Raw genomic sequence first — 16,042 nt, 5'->3', positions numbered from 1 at the left:
CATCCCCCCCCCTTTCTACATTCAATAATCATGAAATCGTATTAACTATACCTCTTTTCTATCTCTTCTTTATAATTCCCCTGCCACTGCCCTACTCAAACATGAGCTCTTAACTGATGACTTCCAGAAGGAAAAAAAAGCCACCAACTAATATTGTTATTTCTTAAATGAATAAAAAAATTTTAAGCAAAACAAATGAGAAAGGGGACACCTGGGTGACTCAGTCAGTTAAGCGTCTGCCTTCACCTCAAGTCATGGTCTCAGGGTCCTGGGATCAAGCCCCGTATCAGGCTCCCTGCTCAATGGGGAGTCTGCTTCTCCCTCTCCCTCTGCCCCACTTGTGTTCTCTCTCAAATAAATAAAATCTTTTAAAAAGTTTTAAATTTAAAAAATGAGAAAGACATAAGGCCTAGAAAAAGAACAACATTGTAAATTGAATAAATTGAGCCTCCTGACTTTTTCACTATAGAGGAGTGAACATTTCATAATGGACTGATACTAGACTAAGGAAATATAAGCGTCCTTTTTCTTCCAGTCTCTTTACATGGTTTTTTTCCAATCTACCCTCCACATGAGGGGTGACCAAACTATGGCCACAGGCCAAGTCGGACCAGTCACATGTGACTGTGCTCCCATAAAACTTTATTTACAGAACCAGATGGTTGGTTCTTGCTATTCACCTACGTATTGCTATGGCTGCTTTCACACTATAATGGTACTTGTAGTTGGGAAACCACAGGGCCTAAAATAGTCACTACCTGGCCCTTGAGAGAAAAAGCTTGGTGATCCCTATTTTGTGCCACAACCAGAAGGCCCTAATTCAAATCTAATCTTGTTACCCTTCTGTTTCACATTCTCCAGTGAATCCCTGCATCAAGTACTGCTGGCTCCCTCCCCGATAACCATGCCATAGTCTTCATTCCTGCTGGAGAACCACAACTTCATTTGGATATTTATTGTCCCAAACACGAAGAAGGTGGCCTTACCCTAGCTTCAAAAGGAGAAATGATTATTCTAAGCTAATCACAGAACCTGATTTACCAGTGGCTGGTTTAGGAACAAGCACGTGATATAACCTAGCTTATAAGATGTTAGAGGAAATTCACTGCAAGCCTCTGAGTTTTCTTCCTATTTAAAAGAAACACATAGGGGTGCCTGGGTGGCTCAGTTGTTAAGCGTCAGCCTTCGGCTCGGGTCACGATTTAAGGGTCCTGGGATCCAGTCCCACGTCAGACTCCCTGCTCAGCAAGAGGCCTGCTTCTCCCTCTGCCACTTCCCCCTGCTTGTATTCCCTCTCTGTCTCTGTCAAATAAATAAATAAAATCTTTTAAAAAAATAAAAGAAACATATAAAGAAAAACAGTCCTTCCAGTCATTGGATATTGTCATGTGAGAATATGCCTCGAACTGTTGCTAATTAGCCAATCAGGAAAGGAAATATAAAATACTGCCAACCTCAAAGCTAAAAACAGACAACTGGGATCCTGGTGATATCACTGAACCATCAAAACAATTCTGGTTCCTACTGTTTTAGTCACTGTTTTATTTGGTTTGCTTTTTTTTAGATTTATTTATTTGAGAGAGAGTGAACGCATGCAAGAGAGAGCGCACGAATGGGGGGAATGGCAGAGGAAGAGAATCGTCAAGCAGACTCCATGCTGAGCATGGAGCCCAATGGGATGTGGGGCTTGATCTCATGACCCATGACTGTGACCTGAGCTAAAACGAAGAGTCAATGCGTAACTGACTAAGCCACCCTGGTGGCCCCATTTTAGTCAGTATTATAAGTCACCTATTATTTGCAGCTAAAAGCATTTGACCAGATAAATTTCCCAAGGTCTACAGGGTAAGATGTACACCTTTCCACGGTACTGAAAAACTTTCATTAGCTTGCCTTAGCTAAGTATTCACTCATTCCAACCATTCCCACAGCACACTTTTTGTACCAGCAAAATTGAACTGCTCGTAAGAGCTCCAAAGTTCACTCGTACATCTGAGCGTCTGCACTGCTGTTCCCTCTACAAAACACGTAATCTTGATGGATGTTTCTCTGGCCAAACATGGTTCTTCTGCCTCTTTACCTGGCAAACTTACTACTCAGTCTGTATACTTACCTTAAATTCTACCCACTCTCCTAAAACTCTAATTCCTCACTATCGATTTACATATTAAATACCAATAAAAACATAACAATGATAATTATAAGCACTAGGGGACTCTGGCACATAGTAAGCACGGAATAAAGTACGGTAAATAATAAAAATAAAGTAGTAAAAATGGAGTAATAAAAATGACAATGATAATAACAAACTCCTGGAGGGCAGGGATTATGTTTTTTGAAAGTTCGTATTCTACATCAGAGTAACATTTAGTAGCTAAAAGACACTTGATAGTTATTTGCTAAGTGAACAAATGAAAATGAGTAAATTGCAAAACCAAACCAACCTACAGATTTTCTTTGATAAAAGTCTACTAAGTTACAGGTTTCTCCATACATTTCGGATTGTACAATGCACTAGGTGCCACATCTAGGGAGCAATGGTAGCATTTTTGTTATTGTGAACCATTTTTCTGCTTTTATTATAATCTGTTGAGCCTCAGAGTTGCCCCATTTGAATTTTTATTATGATAATCTTTTTACTAATGGCAATAGAGTATTGTGTTCTAACAAAATTACAGTATCATGACAATTATGCAACAAACAGAAGAAAACATTGTTCTAATAAAGTCAACATATCTCATTCTCTTTAACCAATGAGAAATGGGTTATTAGTGGTGATATCTTGTTGATACAACAATATGTAAAACAACCTATGCTTCTAAAGGCGTTTCTTTTCCGATTTCTGTACCACAGACAGTCACCTCTAACGAAAAAAAACAGTCTCACTGGTATTGCTGCATACTAGCTAAGTTTTCCAGTTCTTATTGCTTGCCATTTATTTATGGTACCAGGAAGGTATTGTAGAGTTCCCAGTTTTAAGGAGAGCTCCTTTTTTAATGAGACAAATCAGTATGTAATAATATTTACTAAATGTAATCCACTTGTGAAAATTAAAGGATCCATTTTCATAACAAGTTCAAGTTGTTTTAATATGCTTATAGAGGAAACATAAAACATACTAACTTGAAAATCTCTTTCTCTTATTTTCACAAAGATATAAGGGATTTTAGGGGTCATGACTAAAATAATGAATTTCTTTTCAGACAATAATGTCTCATATTTTAAATTACCTACAAATAACTTCCTTTTTCATTGTTGTTCACACTGAGGTACCTTTTTTTTTCTAATTATGTTCAGTTAGCCAGCATATACTACATCGTAAGTTTCTGATGTAGTTTTCAATGATTCATTAGCTGCATGTAACACCCAGTGCTCATCATGACACGTGCCCTCCTTAATATGCATCACCTGGTTCCCCCATACCCCCATCCCATCCCTTCCGTAACCCTCAGTTTGTTTCCTGGAGTCCGGTCTCTCTCATGGATTTGTTCCTATTGTTCATGACAGTATTTAACTTCTTAAATAATTCTGAATACTAGACTATTAAGAAAGAAATTAAGAAAAAAAAAAAAATAGAGGCCCATGGGTGGCTCAGTTGGGTAAGCATCTGCCTTCTGCTCAGGTCAAGATCCCTGGACCCTGGGACTGAGTCCCACATTGGGCTCCCTGCTCAGTGGGAAACCTGCTTCTCCCTGTTCCTCTGCCTGTGCTCTCCCACTCTCTCTCTCTGTCAAATAAATAAGTAAAATCAAGACAGAGAGAGAGAGAGAAGGAGAGAAAGAAAAAGAAAGGAAGAAAGCAAGAAAGTGAGCTTATACAATTTACACATTGCGGTTTTTTCCCCACTAATCTTTCATAACAAAACTTCCTTACTCTGACTTCATCTATGTGTCCACCAAAAGTACTTCACTCTGAAAAGTCTTACCTGGATTGTTATTTTGCGAAAAATTTGTAAGTCTTTCTTCTCTATGTTGGGCAATTATTTGGCGATTGCTACATATAAAAAGGGATGATAAACAATGTTACTATTTTAATACTGATATAAAAAACAATTACCAAATATATCAAATTCATAAGAGTATTTTGAATAATATCAGAGCTAATATCAAAACTTAAATTACCCCATATACTTCAAAGTAAGGTGAACCAGTCATGAAGTAGTAATTTAGCAATTAGTAGTGTTAGCTTGCCATAATGGAACATATCTTGAACTCAAGTGGTCCTAACTCTATAACCACAGCTATCTGCTCTCAGACGAGCCACTTCTCTCTGGCTCCAAGTCTTCCTCTATAAAACAGGCATCTTTCTGCCTTATTTCACAAGGTTGTTAAGAGGATTTAATGAAATATTATACCCAAAACATGGCCTCTTGGGAAAGGTGATGCCCACTACTCTGGGAAGGGCAGTATGAGACCTTTCATCACCTCATAAGAAAAGGAGCTCCGTGGGATTTAAAGCAGGCTTGAGATATAGGCCTAGTAACAAAGGAGAAAGGAAAGTCCAGGCTCTTCCTGTAGCATTATTTGAACCTCTTTAACAGCTTAGAAGGGTCCCAACTACCATCTGCTAGCAGGATAGACAAGCAAAATTCTCAAGGGATACTTCATTATGAAGGTCTGTGCTAACATATGGGCTTCATGTAAGGCTTTTGAGTGTGAAGGGAAGGGTGTGTGTGGCTAAAGCCAGGGGGCCCAGTGGCCAGAACAGGGTGCTGGTACCTTGGAATAGCAGCTGAGCATATAAGCATATGTCGTAAACTAAAAAATGTTGTAACTTTGAAGTCTCATTGTGGATCACCATGAAGACTGAGGAATGGGATTCAGCAAGGGCATCCTGGGAGCAAAGGTCAATCATAACCAGGCTTCAGAAAAATAAAATTGCCTTCTAGAGGACAGGTCTGTATAAAAAGTTATTTGCAGGGGTGACTCAGTCATTTAAGCATCTGCCTTCAGCTCAGTCATGATCTTGGGGTCCTGAAATTGAGCCCCACATCTGGCTCCCTGCTCTAACCCCTCCCCCTGCTCATGCTCTCACTCTCTCTCTCTCTCAAAAAATAAATTCTTTATTTTTCCTTCTTTTTTAAAAAAGATATTTATTTATTTATTTATTTATTTATTTGAGTGAGAGAATGAGAGGGGGAGAGAGAAAACATGAGAGAGGGGAGGGTCAGAGGGAGAAGTAGACTCCCCACTGAGCAGGAGGCCAGCTGGGGAACTTGACCCTGGGACTCCAGGATCATGACCTGAGCCAAAGACAGTCGCTTAACCAACTGAGTCACCAAGGTGCTACACAGCAATGCTGCAGCAATAGAATCAAAGGAAACAAGGGAATGATAAGAATGTCCTTTTTTCCCTCCAAATGACTTGCGAAAGAGGATGGTCTCTTTGGTCTTAGGGAACTCCTTAGGTTCTTGGAGAATTCAAGGGGGAAAGTATAAGAGGTAACCCTCAAGGGAAAGTATAGGGTTTTCTACTAAACTGAACATCTCAAGACCCAGTAACTAGTTAGGAGGAAAAAAAGAAAAAAAGATGTTGGATGTTGGGGCACCTAGGTGGCTCACGTGACACGTGGTTAAGCATCTGCGTTCAGCTCAGGTCATGGTCTTGGGGGACTGGGATTGAGCCCCACATCAGGCTCCCTGCTCAGCAGGGAATCTGCTTCTTCCTCTGTCCCTATCCTGCCACTCTCTGAAATAAATAAATAAAATCTACGAAGAAAGGAAGGGAGGAAGAGAGGGAGGGAGGGAGGGAGGAGGGAAGAAAAAAAAACACAAATGTAACATTCTTTGTACATCATGCATAATAGTTATCCTTGGAATGAAACAGATACAGTTAAGATCCCTAAAAATAAAGGTCTCAATAGTCCTGCACCCGTTGTTACTGCTAACTAGTCTAGCCTTTGTCTTCGTTTATGGCAAATGACTCACTGCCATCCCAACATTGCCCAAATCAACCCAGGAACTCTCAACCATTACATAAGAACTAAGAGTTAAATTATTTTAAACTTCAGTTTAGTGATAACTAACATTTTAATGTACATACTTACACATCAAATCCACTAAAAACAGCGTAGTCTTCCGCCGTCCATCCACATTCATCTCGAGAAGAGGTATTAACACCTTGCTGAAGAAGAAGCCTGACTATATCTGGTGATTTAGAAGTTGCAGCAAGCATGAGGGCTGTTCTAAAATAAGAGAGACATAACTTCACCCTTAGGAACTCAGAGTTATCTAAACAGCAAATTTCATATACTTTACCAGCTTAATATCTTGCCTGTCGATTCAGAATTGACCATTAACACGTTCAAGTGTTTATCTTTGTAAATTACCTCCACGGCTAAAACTAATGAACAAAAAAGAAGCCTCTTGTCCCACCTGGGTATGATAGTGGAAGTTGCTAATTTAAAGTCATTTGATGAACAAGAAACTATGCTAAATTCTTTTAAAAAAGAATTCCCCATTTCTTTCTTTTTTTTTTTTTTTTGGGAAATTTTTTTTTTTTTAATTTTAATTTTTATTTTTTTTTATTTATTTTTTTTCAGCGTAACAGTATTCATTCTTTTTGCACAACACCCAGTGCTCCATGCAAAACGTGCCCTCCCCATCACCCACCACCTGTTCCCCCAACCTCCCACCCCTGACCCTTCAAAACCCTCAGGTTGTTTTTCAGAGTCCATAGTCTCTTATGGTTCGCCTCCCCTCCCCAATGTCCATAGCCCCCTCCCCCTCTCCCAATCCCACCTCCCCCCAGCAACCCCCAGTTTGTTTTGTGAGATTAAGAGTCATTTATGGTTTGTCTCCCTCCCAATCCCATCTTGTTTCATGTATTCTTCTCCTATCCCCCTACCCCCCCATGTTGCTTCTCCATGTCCTCATATCAGAGAGATCATATGATAGTTGTCTTTCTCCGATTGACTTATTTCACTAAGCATGATACGCTCTAGTTCCATCCACGTCGTCGCAAATGGCAAGATTTCATTTCTTTTGATGGCTGCATAGTATTCCATTGTGTATATATACCACATCTTCTGTATCCATTCATCTGTTGATGGACATCTAGGTTCTTTCCATAGTCTGGCTATTGTAGACATTGCTGCTATAAACATTCGGGTACACGTGCCCCTTCGGATCACTATGTTTGTATCTTTAGGGTAAATACCCAGTAGTGCAATTGCTGGGTCATAGGGTAGTTCTATTTTCAACATTTTGAGGAACCTCCATGCTGTTTTCCAGAGTGGTTGCACCAGCTTGCATTCCCACCAACAGTGGAGGAGGGTTCCCCTTTCTCCACATCCTCGCCGGCATCTGTCATTTCCTGACTTGTTAATTTTAGCCATTCTGACTGGTGTGAGGTGATATCTCATTGTGGTTTTGATTTGTATTTCCCTGATGCCGAGTGACGTGGAGCACTTTTTCATGTGTCTGTTGGCCACCTGGATGTCTTCTTTGCAGAAATGTCTGTTCATGTCCTCTGCCCATTTCTTGATTGGATTGTTTGTTCTTTGGGTGTTGAGTTTGCTAAGTTCCTTATAGATTTTGGATACTAGCCCTTTATCTGATATGTCGTTTGCAAATATCTTCTCCCATTCTGTCAGCTGTCTTTTGGTTTTGTTAACTGTTTCCTTTGCTGTGCAAAAGCTTTTGATCTTGATGAAATCCCAATAGTTCATTTTCGCCCTTGCTTCCCTTGCCTTTGCCGTTGTTCCTAGGAAGATGTTGCTGCGGCTGAGGTCGAAGAGGTTGCTGCCTGCATTCTCCTCAAGGATTTTGATGGATTCCTTTCTCACATTGAGGTCCTTCATCCATTTGGAGTCTATTTTCGTGTGTGGTGTAAGGAAGTGGTCCAATTTCATTTTTCTGCATGTGGCTGTCCAATTTTCCCAGCACCATTTATTGAAGAGGCTGTCTTTTTTCCATTGGACATTCTTTCCTGCTTTGTCAAAGATGAGTTGACCATAGAGTTGAGGGTCGATTTCTGGGCTCTCTATTCTGTTCCACTGGTCTATGTGTCTGTTTTTGTGCCAGTACCATGCTGTCTTGATGATGACAGCTTTGTAATAGAGCTTGAAGTCCGGAATTGTGATGCCACCAACTTTGACTTTGTTCTTCAATATTCCTTTGGCTATTCGAGGTCTTTTCTGGTTCCATATAAATTTTAGGATTATTTGTTCCATTTCTTTGAAAAAAATGGATGGTATTTTGATAGGGATTGCATTAAATGTGTAGATTGCTTTAGGTAGCATAGACATTTTCACAAGCTGATTCAGTGTACTTCCAAGCCTTCTAGAGGCCAAGTCTGTATAAAAAGTTATTTGCAGGGGTGCCTGGGTGACTCAGTCATTTAAGCATCTGCCTTCAGCTCAGTCATGAACTCAGGGTCCTGGAATTGAGCCCCACATCTGCCTTCCTGCTCTAACCCCTCCCCCTGCTCATGCTCTCTCTCTCAAAAAATAAAATCTTTAAAAATAAAAAAATTTTAAAAAAGCTATTTTCAGGCTTAAATTAACAGTATTCATACTAACAGTAATAAGAGAGTCATAGTTGCAGTTAATGATAGTAAGATAAGCATGTGTTAGACACTAAATTAAATACTATATATAGTATTTAATACTATATATATGTGTTGTTATACACAACAACCCTTAAAGGATATATTATCCTCCTTTTCATATCAGAGAACGTATCTGGTGACGATAAGTAATGTTTCCAAAGTCACATACCCAGCAAGTAGGAAAGGAATTAAACCAAGTCTTGTGTCTATCTAAAGTCCATCTCTTTTTTCTTTATCACCAACTTACGATTTGTCCTCACTAAAAGAAAAATCTATTCAATTAAACTTATCTTTCATCCTTCTACCCATACCAGTGAAAACAAAACAAAACAAACAAAAAATATACTGAACATGAAAAAGGAGGATAAGCCCACACTATCTGGTAATAGTAATAAGTAATCACTTAGGGATCATCTAACATCAGTATTCTTTTTTAAAAAAAAGGCAATTTAAAGCAAGGAGTCATTCAAAAGATAAAACAACTCCTATTTATGTTTAATATGCATCTTTTAAGGAAAATATATATGATGTACAAGTTCCCAAAAAATATGATAAAAGGGTTAAGAAGTTCAGTATTGTGTCATAAGATAAAAGGAGTCCACAGTTTATAATAAAACTAATATAAAACCCGTTTAGCTAACATAAAATCATATGGCAGGAAAATAAGACTGCAGATCACATCAGTCAATGATATGAAGGAATATAAATTCTGCCGTATACTGTTCTTCATGTTGCCCTGTCAGAATAATTGCTTTAGGCCTAACTGATGACATGTCGACATTTTTCACTGTATCATTAAAAATTAATCCTCTTCTCATTAAGTTAATCTGACTTAACTGTTACCACACTAGAACAATGTAAGATTTTAAAAAAAAAAAAACTACTGTACCTTTTTGACTTATCAACCACATGTACATCTGCTTTTTTTCCAATTAACAATTCCACCATTTGGTGTTTGTTTTCATTTACAGCAAGTAAAAACGGTGTGAGTTCGAACTGTAAAAGTGTAAAAACAATTTATAATTTACAAAATTACATATTTCCATACTGAATTTTAAAACCTATAAAGGATCCTCTAAACGTAAACACATACTCCCCCCACTGCCCGCTTTCACCAGCTGCTCCTTCTCTTTACAATAGCCCCTCTCAGGGGGCCTGGGTGCCTCAGTCTGAGCTTCTGCCTTCAGCTCAGGTCATGAGCCCAGGGCCCTGGGATCCAGCCCCAGGTCAGGCTCCTAGCTCAGTGGGGAGTCAGTTTCTCCTTCTCCCTCTGCCCCACCCCTCTGCTCATGCTCTCTCTCCCACTCTCACTCTCTCAAATATTTATGAAAAAAATAAAATAAATTAAATTAAGTTAAATAGCCCTCCTCCACCTCTTCAACAGATTAACTGTACTCATTCTCCAAAACTTACTTCAAACATCGACTGGTTCCAAGAATCTCAGATTCTATCACAGCATTTATCATTGTATACTTGTTATTTTATTGCACCTCACCGAAACCAAGAGCTTCTTGAGGGACGGGACTACTTTTTATCTCTATACCTCCAAACTCTAAAATATAGCTTTAAAAGCTTAAAGTACTTTTACTGAGTTAACAGCCTAAATGATTATCTCTGGAGTAGTGTTTCTTAAATTATACCCCAAAGAACAGATACTTTGCTGGAAAGTGAGGATTCTGCCTCAATAGAAAGATTCAATGATCCTCTATGTTTGAGAAATATTACAGAACTGCACTATATCTCTAGCGCAAAAGAAATCGGTTTAAATTTGCTTATCCCCATTTGACAATACTTTTCGTGGCAAACACTAACATTTGAGAAATTAGAGTTTCAGGGATACAGTGTCGAGAGCTTTCCAATAAAGGTGAAGGTTTTCTCCAGGTTATACCAACATGCTTGATTCTCTTCTATCAACGGTATCAGGATCCCAGATGTCAACATAAAGCACTCTTGCTCCAAATGGGTCACTAAGGAGATGGACTCTGAATTAAAAGAGCAGTTCTGGGGCATCTGGGTGGATCAGTCAGTTAAGCGTCTGCCTTTGGTTCAGGTCATGTTCTCGGGGTCCTGGGATCCAGCCCTGCATCAGGCTCCCCTACTTTTCCCTCTCCCTCTGCCCTTCCTCCCTACTCATGTGTGTTCTCTCTCACGCTCTCTCTCCAATACATAAAATCTTTCTTTAAAAAATGTTCACTAAAGTGAAATCTTAAAACTTTGAATAACTGACTTGACAGTTTACAGCACTGTTAGCCAAAGCCGGCTTCTTTCAAAACTTGAAGAAAACCAACATTTGGGTCAACTAAAACTTAATAATTATAATCAATTGTAGATAAATGCTGCATTTAAGAATGAAAATTTATCAAAGACTAGTATTAATATCAACTGAATCACAGAGACAGAGATCAGTTCTCTATCTCTATAACTAGATCATGGTCTTAGAGCAGAATAAGGCATATTCCATGTAACATTACTCAGAATTACTACTTGCTATGTGAAGAACATGCCTCTCTTCTTACAAGTCTGTATATGTGATTTCTTCCTGCTTTCTTTCTTTATAGTCCCTACAAAATGTATTTCCAAAAAGTACGCTCAACAAAAACCAAATTAAAAAATAAAAATAAAGTGAAATCTTAGACAATTAAGTTATTTCAAAATATTTTCATTCAGGGAATGCTCGAGCTTCTACATATGAATAAATTGACCCTACCTATGTCAACCAACAGTGCTTCCTTAAGGGCAGTGGTAGGACGTAATGCATGTCAAAGAAATAACAAGTGCAATAGTGAGCGCGGTCCTCCACTACTCCCCACGCACAGCTACTACCCCCCTGAGGACCTACACAATGCTGAGCAGGAACTACTCTGGGAAATGGGAGACCCCAATGCGGTGCATGGCAGGCAGAGTGGCTATGAGCACAACTAGATGTCCCTGTAGGATGTCATGACCCGATCCCCTTGCTCTCATCTTCAGAACCTTGGGGCCTGGAGTGCCCAGGGACTGCAACTTGCTGCTTTCTCCTCCTACTTGCACTCACCCAAGTTACCCTACTGGGTCATGGTCTCCCACCCATTCCCAGCAGCACTCATTTCCTAAGCCCCTGCACAGCACCCAGCCTCCATCATCACCTCACTCCCCTCCAGGCCTTCAATCCTTTGTGGGCTCTGAGCCCACCAGCCACTCCCAAGCACTAATGGGAAGATTCTCCTTCTGGGGTGGAAGGGTGGCTGGGAAACAGAACTCTGCCCTTTCTGTGGGCATCATCATTCTCTAGTCCTGCCTGCCCTGGCTTTGGAGTTGTTTCCATGGTGACAGGACTTGATGTATAAAATTCAGTATTTATTATTTATTACATATATGAATAAATATGTAAATAAATGTTTTGTGGCTAAAAAAATTTATATACAGGTTTTAAAATTTCAAATACTTTATGAAGTTGACGTACCTTGTTTCTTGCCTCAATATTTGCATGGTATAAAATCAGCTTCTCTACTATTGACGTGTTCTCACCAGCAACAGCATAGTGGAGGGCAGTATTGCCAAAGTTATCCGAAAGATGTGGATTAGCACCGTGTTCTAAAAGAATAGTTACACATGGCTCTTCCTGGCATTGTACAGCCTGTCAGTAGTATCCCAAGAAACAGAGCGTAAATTCTGGGAATTTAAAGCAAGCATGCCACAGTCTTCACCAATTAGTTACATTTAAATGCAATAAATTTTCATTCTAATTAAATCAAATCCATCTCAGGCAGACACAGCTGCCACCACACACCTTCATTAGAGGAGTCCTACATTCTCTATCACAGAGGTTAAGCTGGCATTTCCTCTCTACAAGAAGAGTCACCATGTCGGCATGGCCAATGGTACAGGCCAGATGGAGAGGAGTCCTATGAAAGTGAAAGAACGTTTTAGGAAATTATAGTCACCACTACTTCAAAACATGCAATTAATTCATGTAATTGTAAATGTTAAATAGCATCTGATTCCTCTGACTCAAAAACAAAGATTTAGTTTTCTTTTGAAGAAAGTACAATATGTATTAGTGATTATTCACCATACTAGTAAAGGAGGCGGCTATCTGACTTGGTAGAGCGTGACCTCAGGATTCAGCTCAACCTGGGTTTAATCCTACTTAACTCTGTCACTTCATAGTTATTGCTCAGCCTTATCCTCAATTTCCTCATCAACAAAATGGAGATAAAAATAGTTATCTCATGTCCCCTGCCCTGCTCAGTTTGAAGGTCATGTGACTCTTGATCTCAAGGGTCATGAATTCAAACCCCATGTTGGCTATAGAGATTACTAAAAACTAATAGAAATAAAATAAAGAATAGTTATCTCACAAGACCTCTTCACCATGCTTAAATGAGGATCTATGCAAAGTTTGTTATATATTATTATTATACCTATTACTATTGCTACTATTGTACAAAGACAACACTCCAATTAGGTAAAGCAATACAATTATGCCTACTTCTCAGATATGTTTTAAATAGTCATAAGAATAATATATATCAATGATTCTAGGAGGCTTATTTTGTCACCTTTTAGTATCTCTGACATTGGAATGTGATTTATAATTCAAAATGTCTTACAACTATAATTGGCAGAATTTTTTAAGATTTCTTATTCGTATATAAAATGGTGGGACATCACACAATCAATGTGCCTTGCATTAAATGAAATAATGGTATATACATACAACAGTTCGACTGCAGTTCTAGTCACATGGTTGGCATTTAAGTAAATTTTAGTTCTTGAAAGCATTATAGGAAAAGAGGACTGAAATAATGAAGAATTCTTTTTAAGTAATTCTTCACTCTGATTTTCAAGAAACTTTAAGCCAAAGGAAGTTCAGGATTCAAATAAACGGAAACAGTTTTATTTTTATACATAATGTATTTTATATATTTTATATATTAAATAATATATATTTTATATATCTTATACATAAATATATCAGGTATTTATATATTTTATATATGCATTATATTAAATAAATGAAATTACTTTTCTCATTTTATTAGGTATTTATAGATCATATGAAAATCAAGAATTACCAGTTATCAATATTAGTATTTAATACTATTATAAATAAATAAATAGCAGATACTTCTCCACCACTTATGAATGATTCACCTTTTCCTACTAATACGAAATGTCACCATATTTGGGTGTTTGGCATTTTCTATTCTGCCACATTCACTCGTCCTTTCAGCTAGTAGTAACCGTGTAATTTGTGAAATTTAAGATACATTTTGATATCTGGAAGGGAAAATCTGTCTACTTATAAAAATTGACATTTTTATTTTAATTCCAGTTAACATGCAGTGTTATAGTACTCTCAGGTGTACACTATAGTGATTCCAAAAATGTTCTTAATGTCATCACAATGATAAAAGAGAGCAGGTGGAACCCAAAATTCTTAAAACCATGAGAATTTTATTTGCTTTATGGAATGTCGATAAATATAGGAAGAGCACACATTTTGAGAAATACGTCTTCCTAATCACGAACAGAACCATCTTCCCAATTCAAAATTTCCTTCGACAGCCAGTCAGTAAATAACATACATACAAACTGGACGCAGATATAAATTATATATTGGATTTTATCGAAAGAATTTGTAGCCCAGAAGTTGATCTATTCTGGGAACAGACCTTTTTTTATGACATTGTATAAAAAGATGTCCATTAAAAATAAAATACTGGGGGCCCTGGGTGGCTCAGTCATTCAGCATTTGCCTTGGGTTCAGGTCGTGATCTCAGGGTCCTCAGATCGAGCGCCACATCGGGCTCTCTGCTGGGGGGGGGGGCTGCTTCCCCCTCTCCCACTCCCTCTGCTGTGTTCCCTCTGTCTCTCTCTCTCTCTCTGTCAAATAAATAAATAAAATCTTACAAAATAAAGTAAAATACTGTATACACTTCATTTCTTTTCCATCACTATTGAGATGTGGTTCAATCACGTCGAAGCTGTCTGTGAAGTGACCTATACGGGGACTTATGAGTGGGACCAAAGGCAGCTGAGGATTTTGTTTTGTTGCTCAGACTCGGCCTGGGCGCTAGACCCCACGCCGCCCGGCCTCAGGAGGGAAGACCGCCAGGCGCCCTCGGTGACAGGAGGGCTCGGCTCCACAGGCTGAGCCCCGGAAGGTGCGCGTTTCTCCCGGTCCCCCCACCTCCTCCCCGCCGTCTGGCGCGGCCGGCTTCCAAGTCCCCGTTACCGTTTCATCTTGTCTCTTTTATTCACGTCTTTCCCAAGCAGCAGCAACCGCTGCATTTTCGCTACGTTGCCCACGACGGCAGCTCTGTGGATCTTTTTGAGATCTTTCACGCGGACGTTATACCCGCGCTGGGACTTGTTGACTTCTTCATTCTTGTCAGCCGGGGCCCCCAAGCCATTCATCAGCTCGGCGCGAAAGGTCGGGGATGAACGCCCCTTCCCAGTCCCGAAACCAAAAAGTTTCTTCATCGCAAAGCCTAGAGGCTTCACCAACACTTCACCTTCCGCTCGGCTTTTCGCCGCCTCTAGACACCAACACTGGCGCTAGAGATAAGCCAAACCCGACCTCGCCACTACATCACAGTAGCAGAGCTCCGCGGTTTGGAATCTTGGAGGACGTAACAACCGTAACCAGGCGGTGACGCCAAGCACAAATGCGCTTGCGCACCTCTGAAACCCGCGTCGCTGCGCCTGCGCCTGAGCATAAAGGACAGGGATTAAAGGTGCCCAAAGCGCATGTGCGAGGCCCAAGCCTCTCAAATCTCAGTGATCGCTTGTGACGCGGGAGGGTTCCCTTCAAACGTTAGTGGGAGGTGGCTGACCCTTTCTGAGGATCTGCAGAGGCTAGAGACGCCGGTGTGGAAAAGCAGTCCTTATATACTACTGGGACTAGAGTGCATGAAACTTCAGAATGCTGAATGCCTCCGCCCCCCGAAAATGTCCCTAAAAAAGGCTCTTCCTCAGTTTATTCCTCTTCTATATCCCTCCGGGTCCCAGACGGTCTCCTTGGAATTGAGCAGATGCAGCAATAAAAAGTCGTTTTCAGGGGCGCCTGGATGCCTGGATGGCTCAGTTCGTTGGGCGCCTGCCTTCCCTGGGGCATGATCCTGGGGCCCTGGGGTCGAACCGCAGGTCAGGCTCCCTTCTCAGCGGGGAGCGGGCTTCTCTCTTTCGTTTTTTCTTTCTTTTTTTTTTTTTTTTTTTTTTTTCTTTCTCTCTCTCTCCCTCTCCCTGTCTGTCAAAAAAACAAAACAGTTTTTTAAAAATCTGTTTTCATGGTCAGAGACTTTGGCAGAGTATGAAGTGCAAACTTGTGAGGGGAAAACCAGGCACGTTCTCCAGACGAAAACGCATTTCTGCCTGCCTCTTAAATCCTCCCATTAGGCCCAGCCTTACACTTACATTTTCTTTACTTTTATTTTTGGCTGTTGTTTCCCAATTAAATCTTTAACCTTTATTTTGGAGCATGGTGCTACATTTAAGGTTTGCTTTGT

At 39.9% G+C, this 16,042-nt stretch overlaps 1 protein-coding gene across 1 annotated transcript in view; it reads right to left on the bottom strand.

Moving 5' to 3' along the window:
- Positions 1 to 15,537, bottom strand: part of LOC123946028 (ankyrin repeat domain-containing protein 7-like) — a 45,824-nt gene extending 30,287 nt beyond the window's left edge. The window contains exons 1-6 of the mRNA XM_046011087.1: positions 14,770 to 15,537; positions 12,319 to 12,433; positions 11,992 to 12,165; positions 9,439 to 9,545; positions 6,046 to 6,183; positions 3,926 to 3,993 (exon numbers count right to left, since the gene is read on the bottom strand). Coding sequence (XP_045867043.1) covers positions 3,926 to 3,993; positions 6,046 to 6,183; positions 9,439 to 9,545; positions 11,992 to 12,165; positions 12,319 to 12,433; positions 14,770 to 15,017 — 850 coding nt within the window. The 5' untranslated portion in view covers positions 15,018 to 15,537. The remainder of the gene's footprint in view (positions 1 to 3,925; positions 3,994 to 6,045; positions 6,184 to 9,438; positions 9,546 to 11,991; positions 12,166 to 12,318; positions 12,434 to 14,769) is intronic.
- Positions 15,538 to 16,042: the final 505 nt, after the last annotated feature.

Source organism: Meles meles, chromosome 7, assembly GCF_922984935.1.
Source record: "Meles meles chromosome 7, mMelMel3.1 paternal haplotype, whole genome shotgun sequence".
Taxonomy (NCBI): Eukaryota; Metazoa; Chordata; class Mammalia; order Carnivora; family Mustelidae; genus Meles; species Meles meles.
The sequence above is the reverse complement of the archived record's forward strand: the minus strand, read 5'-3'. Positions and strand labels throughout refer to the sequence as shown.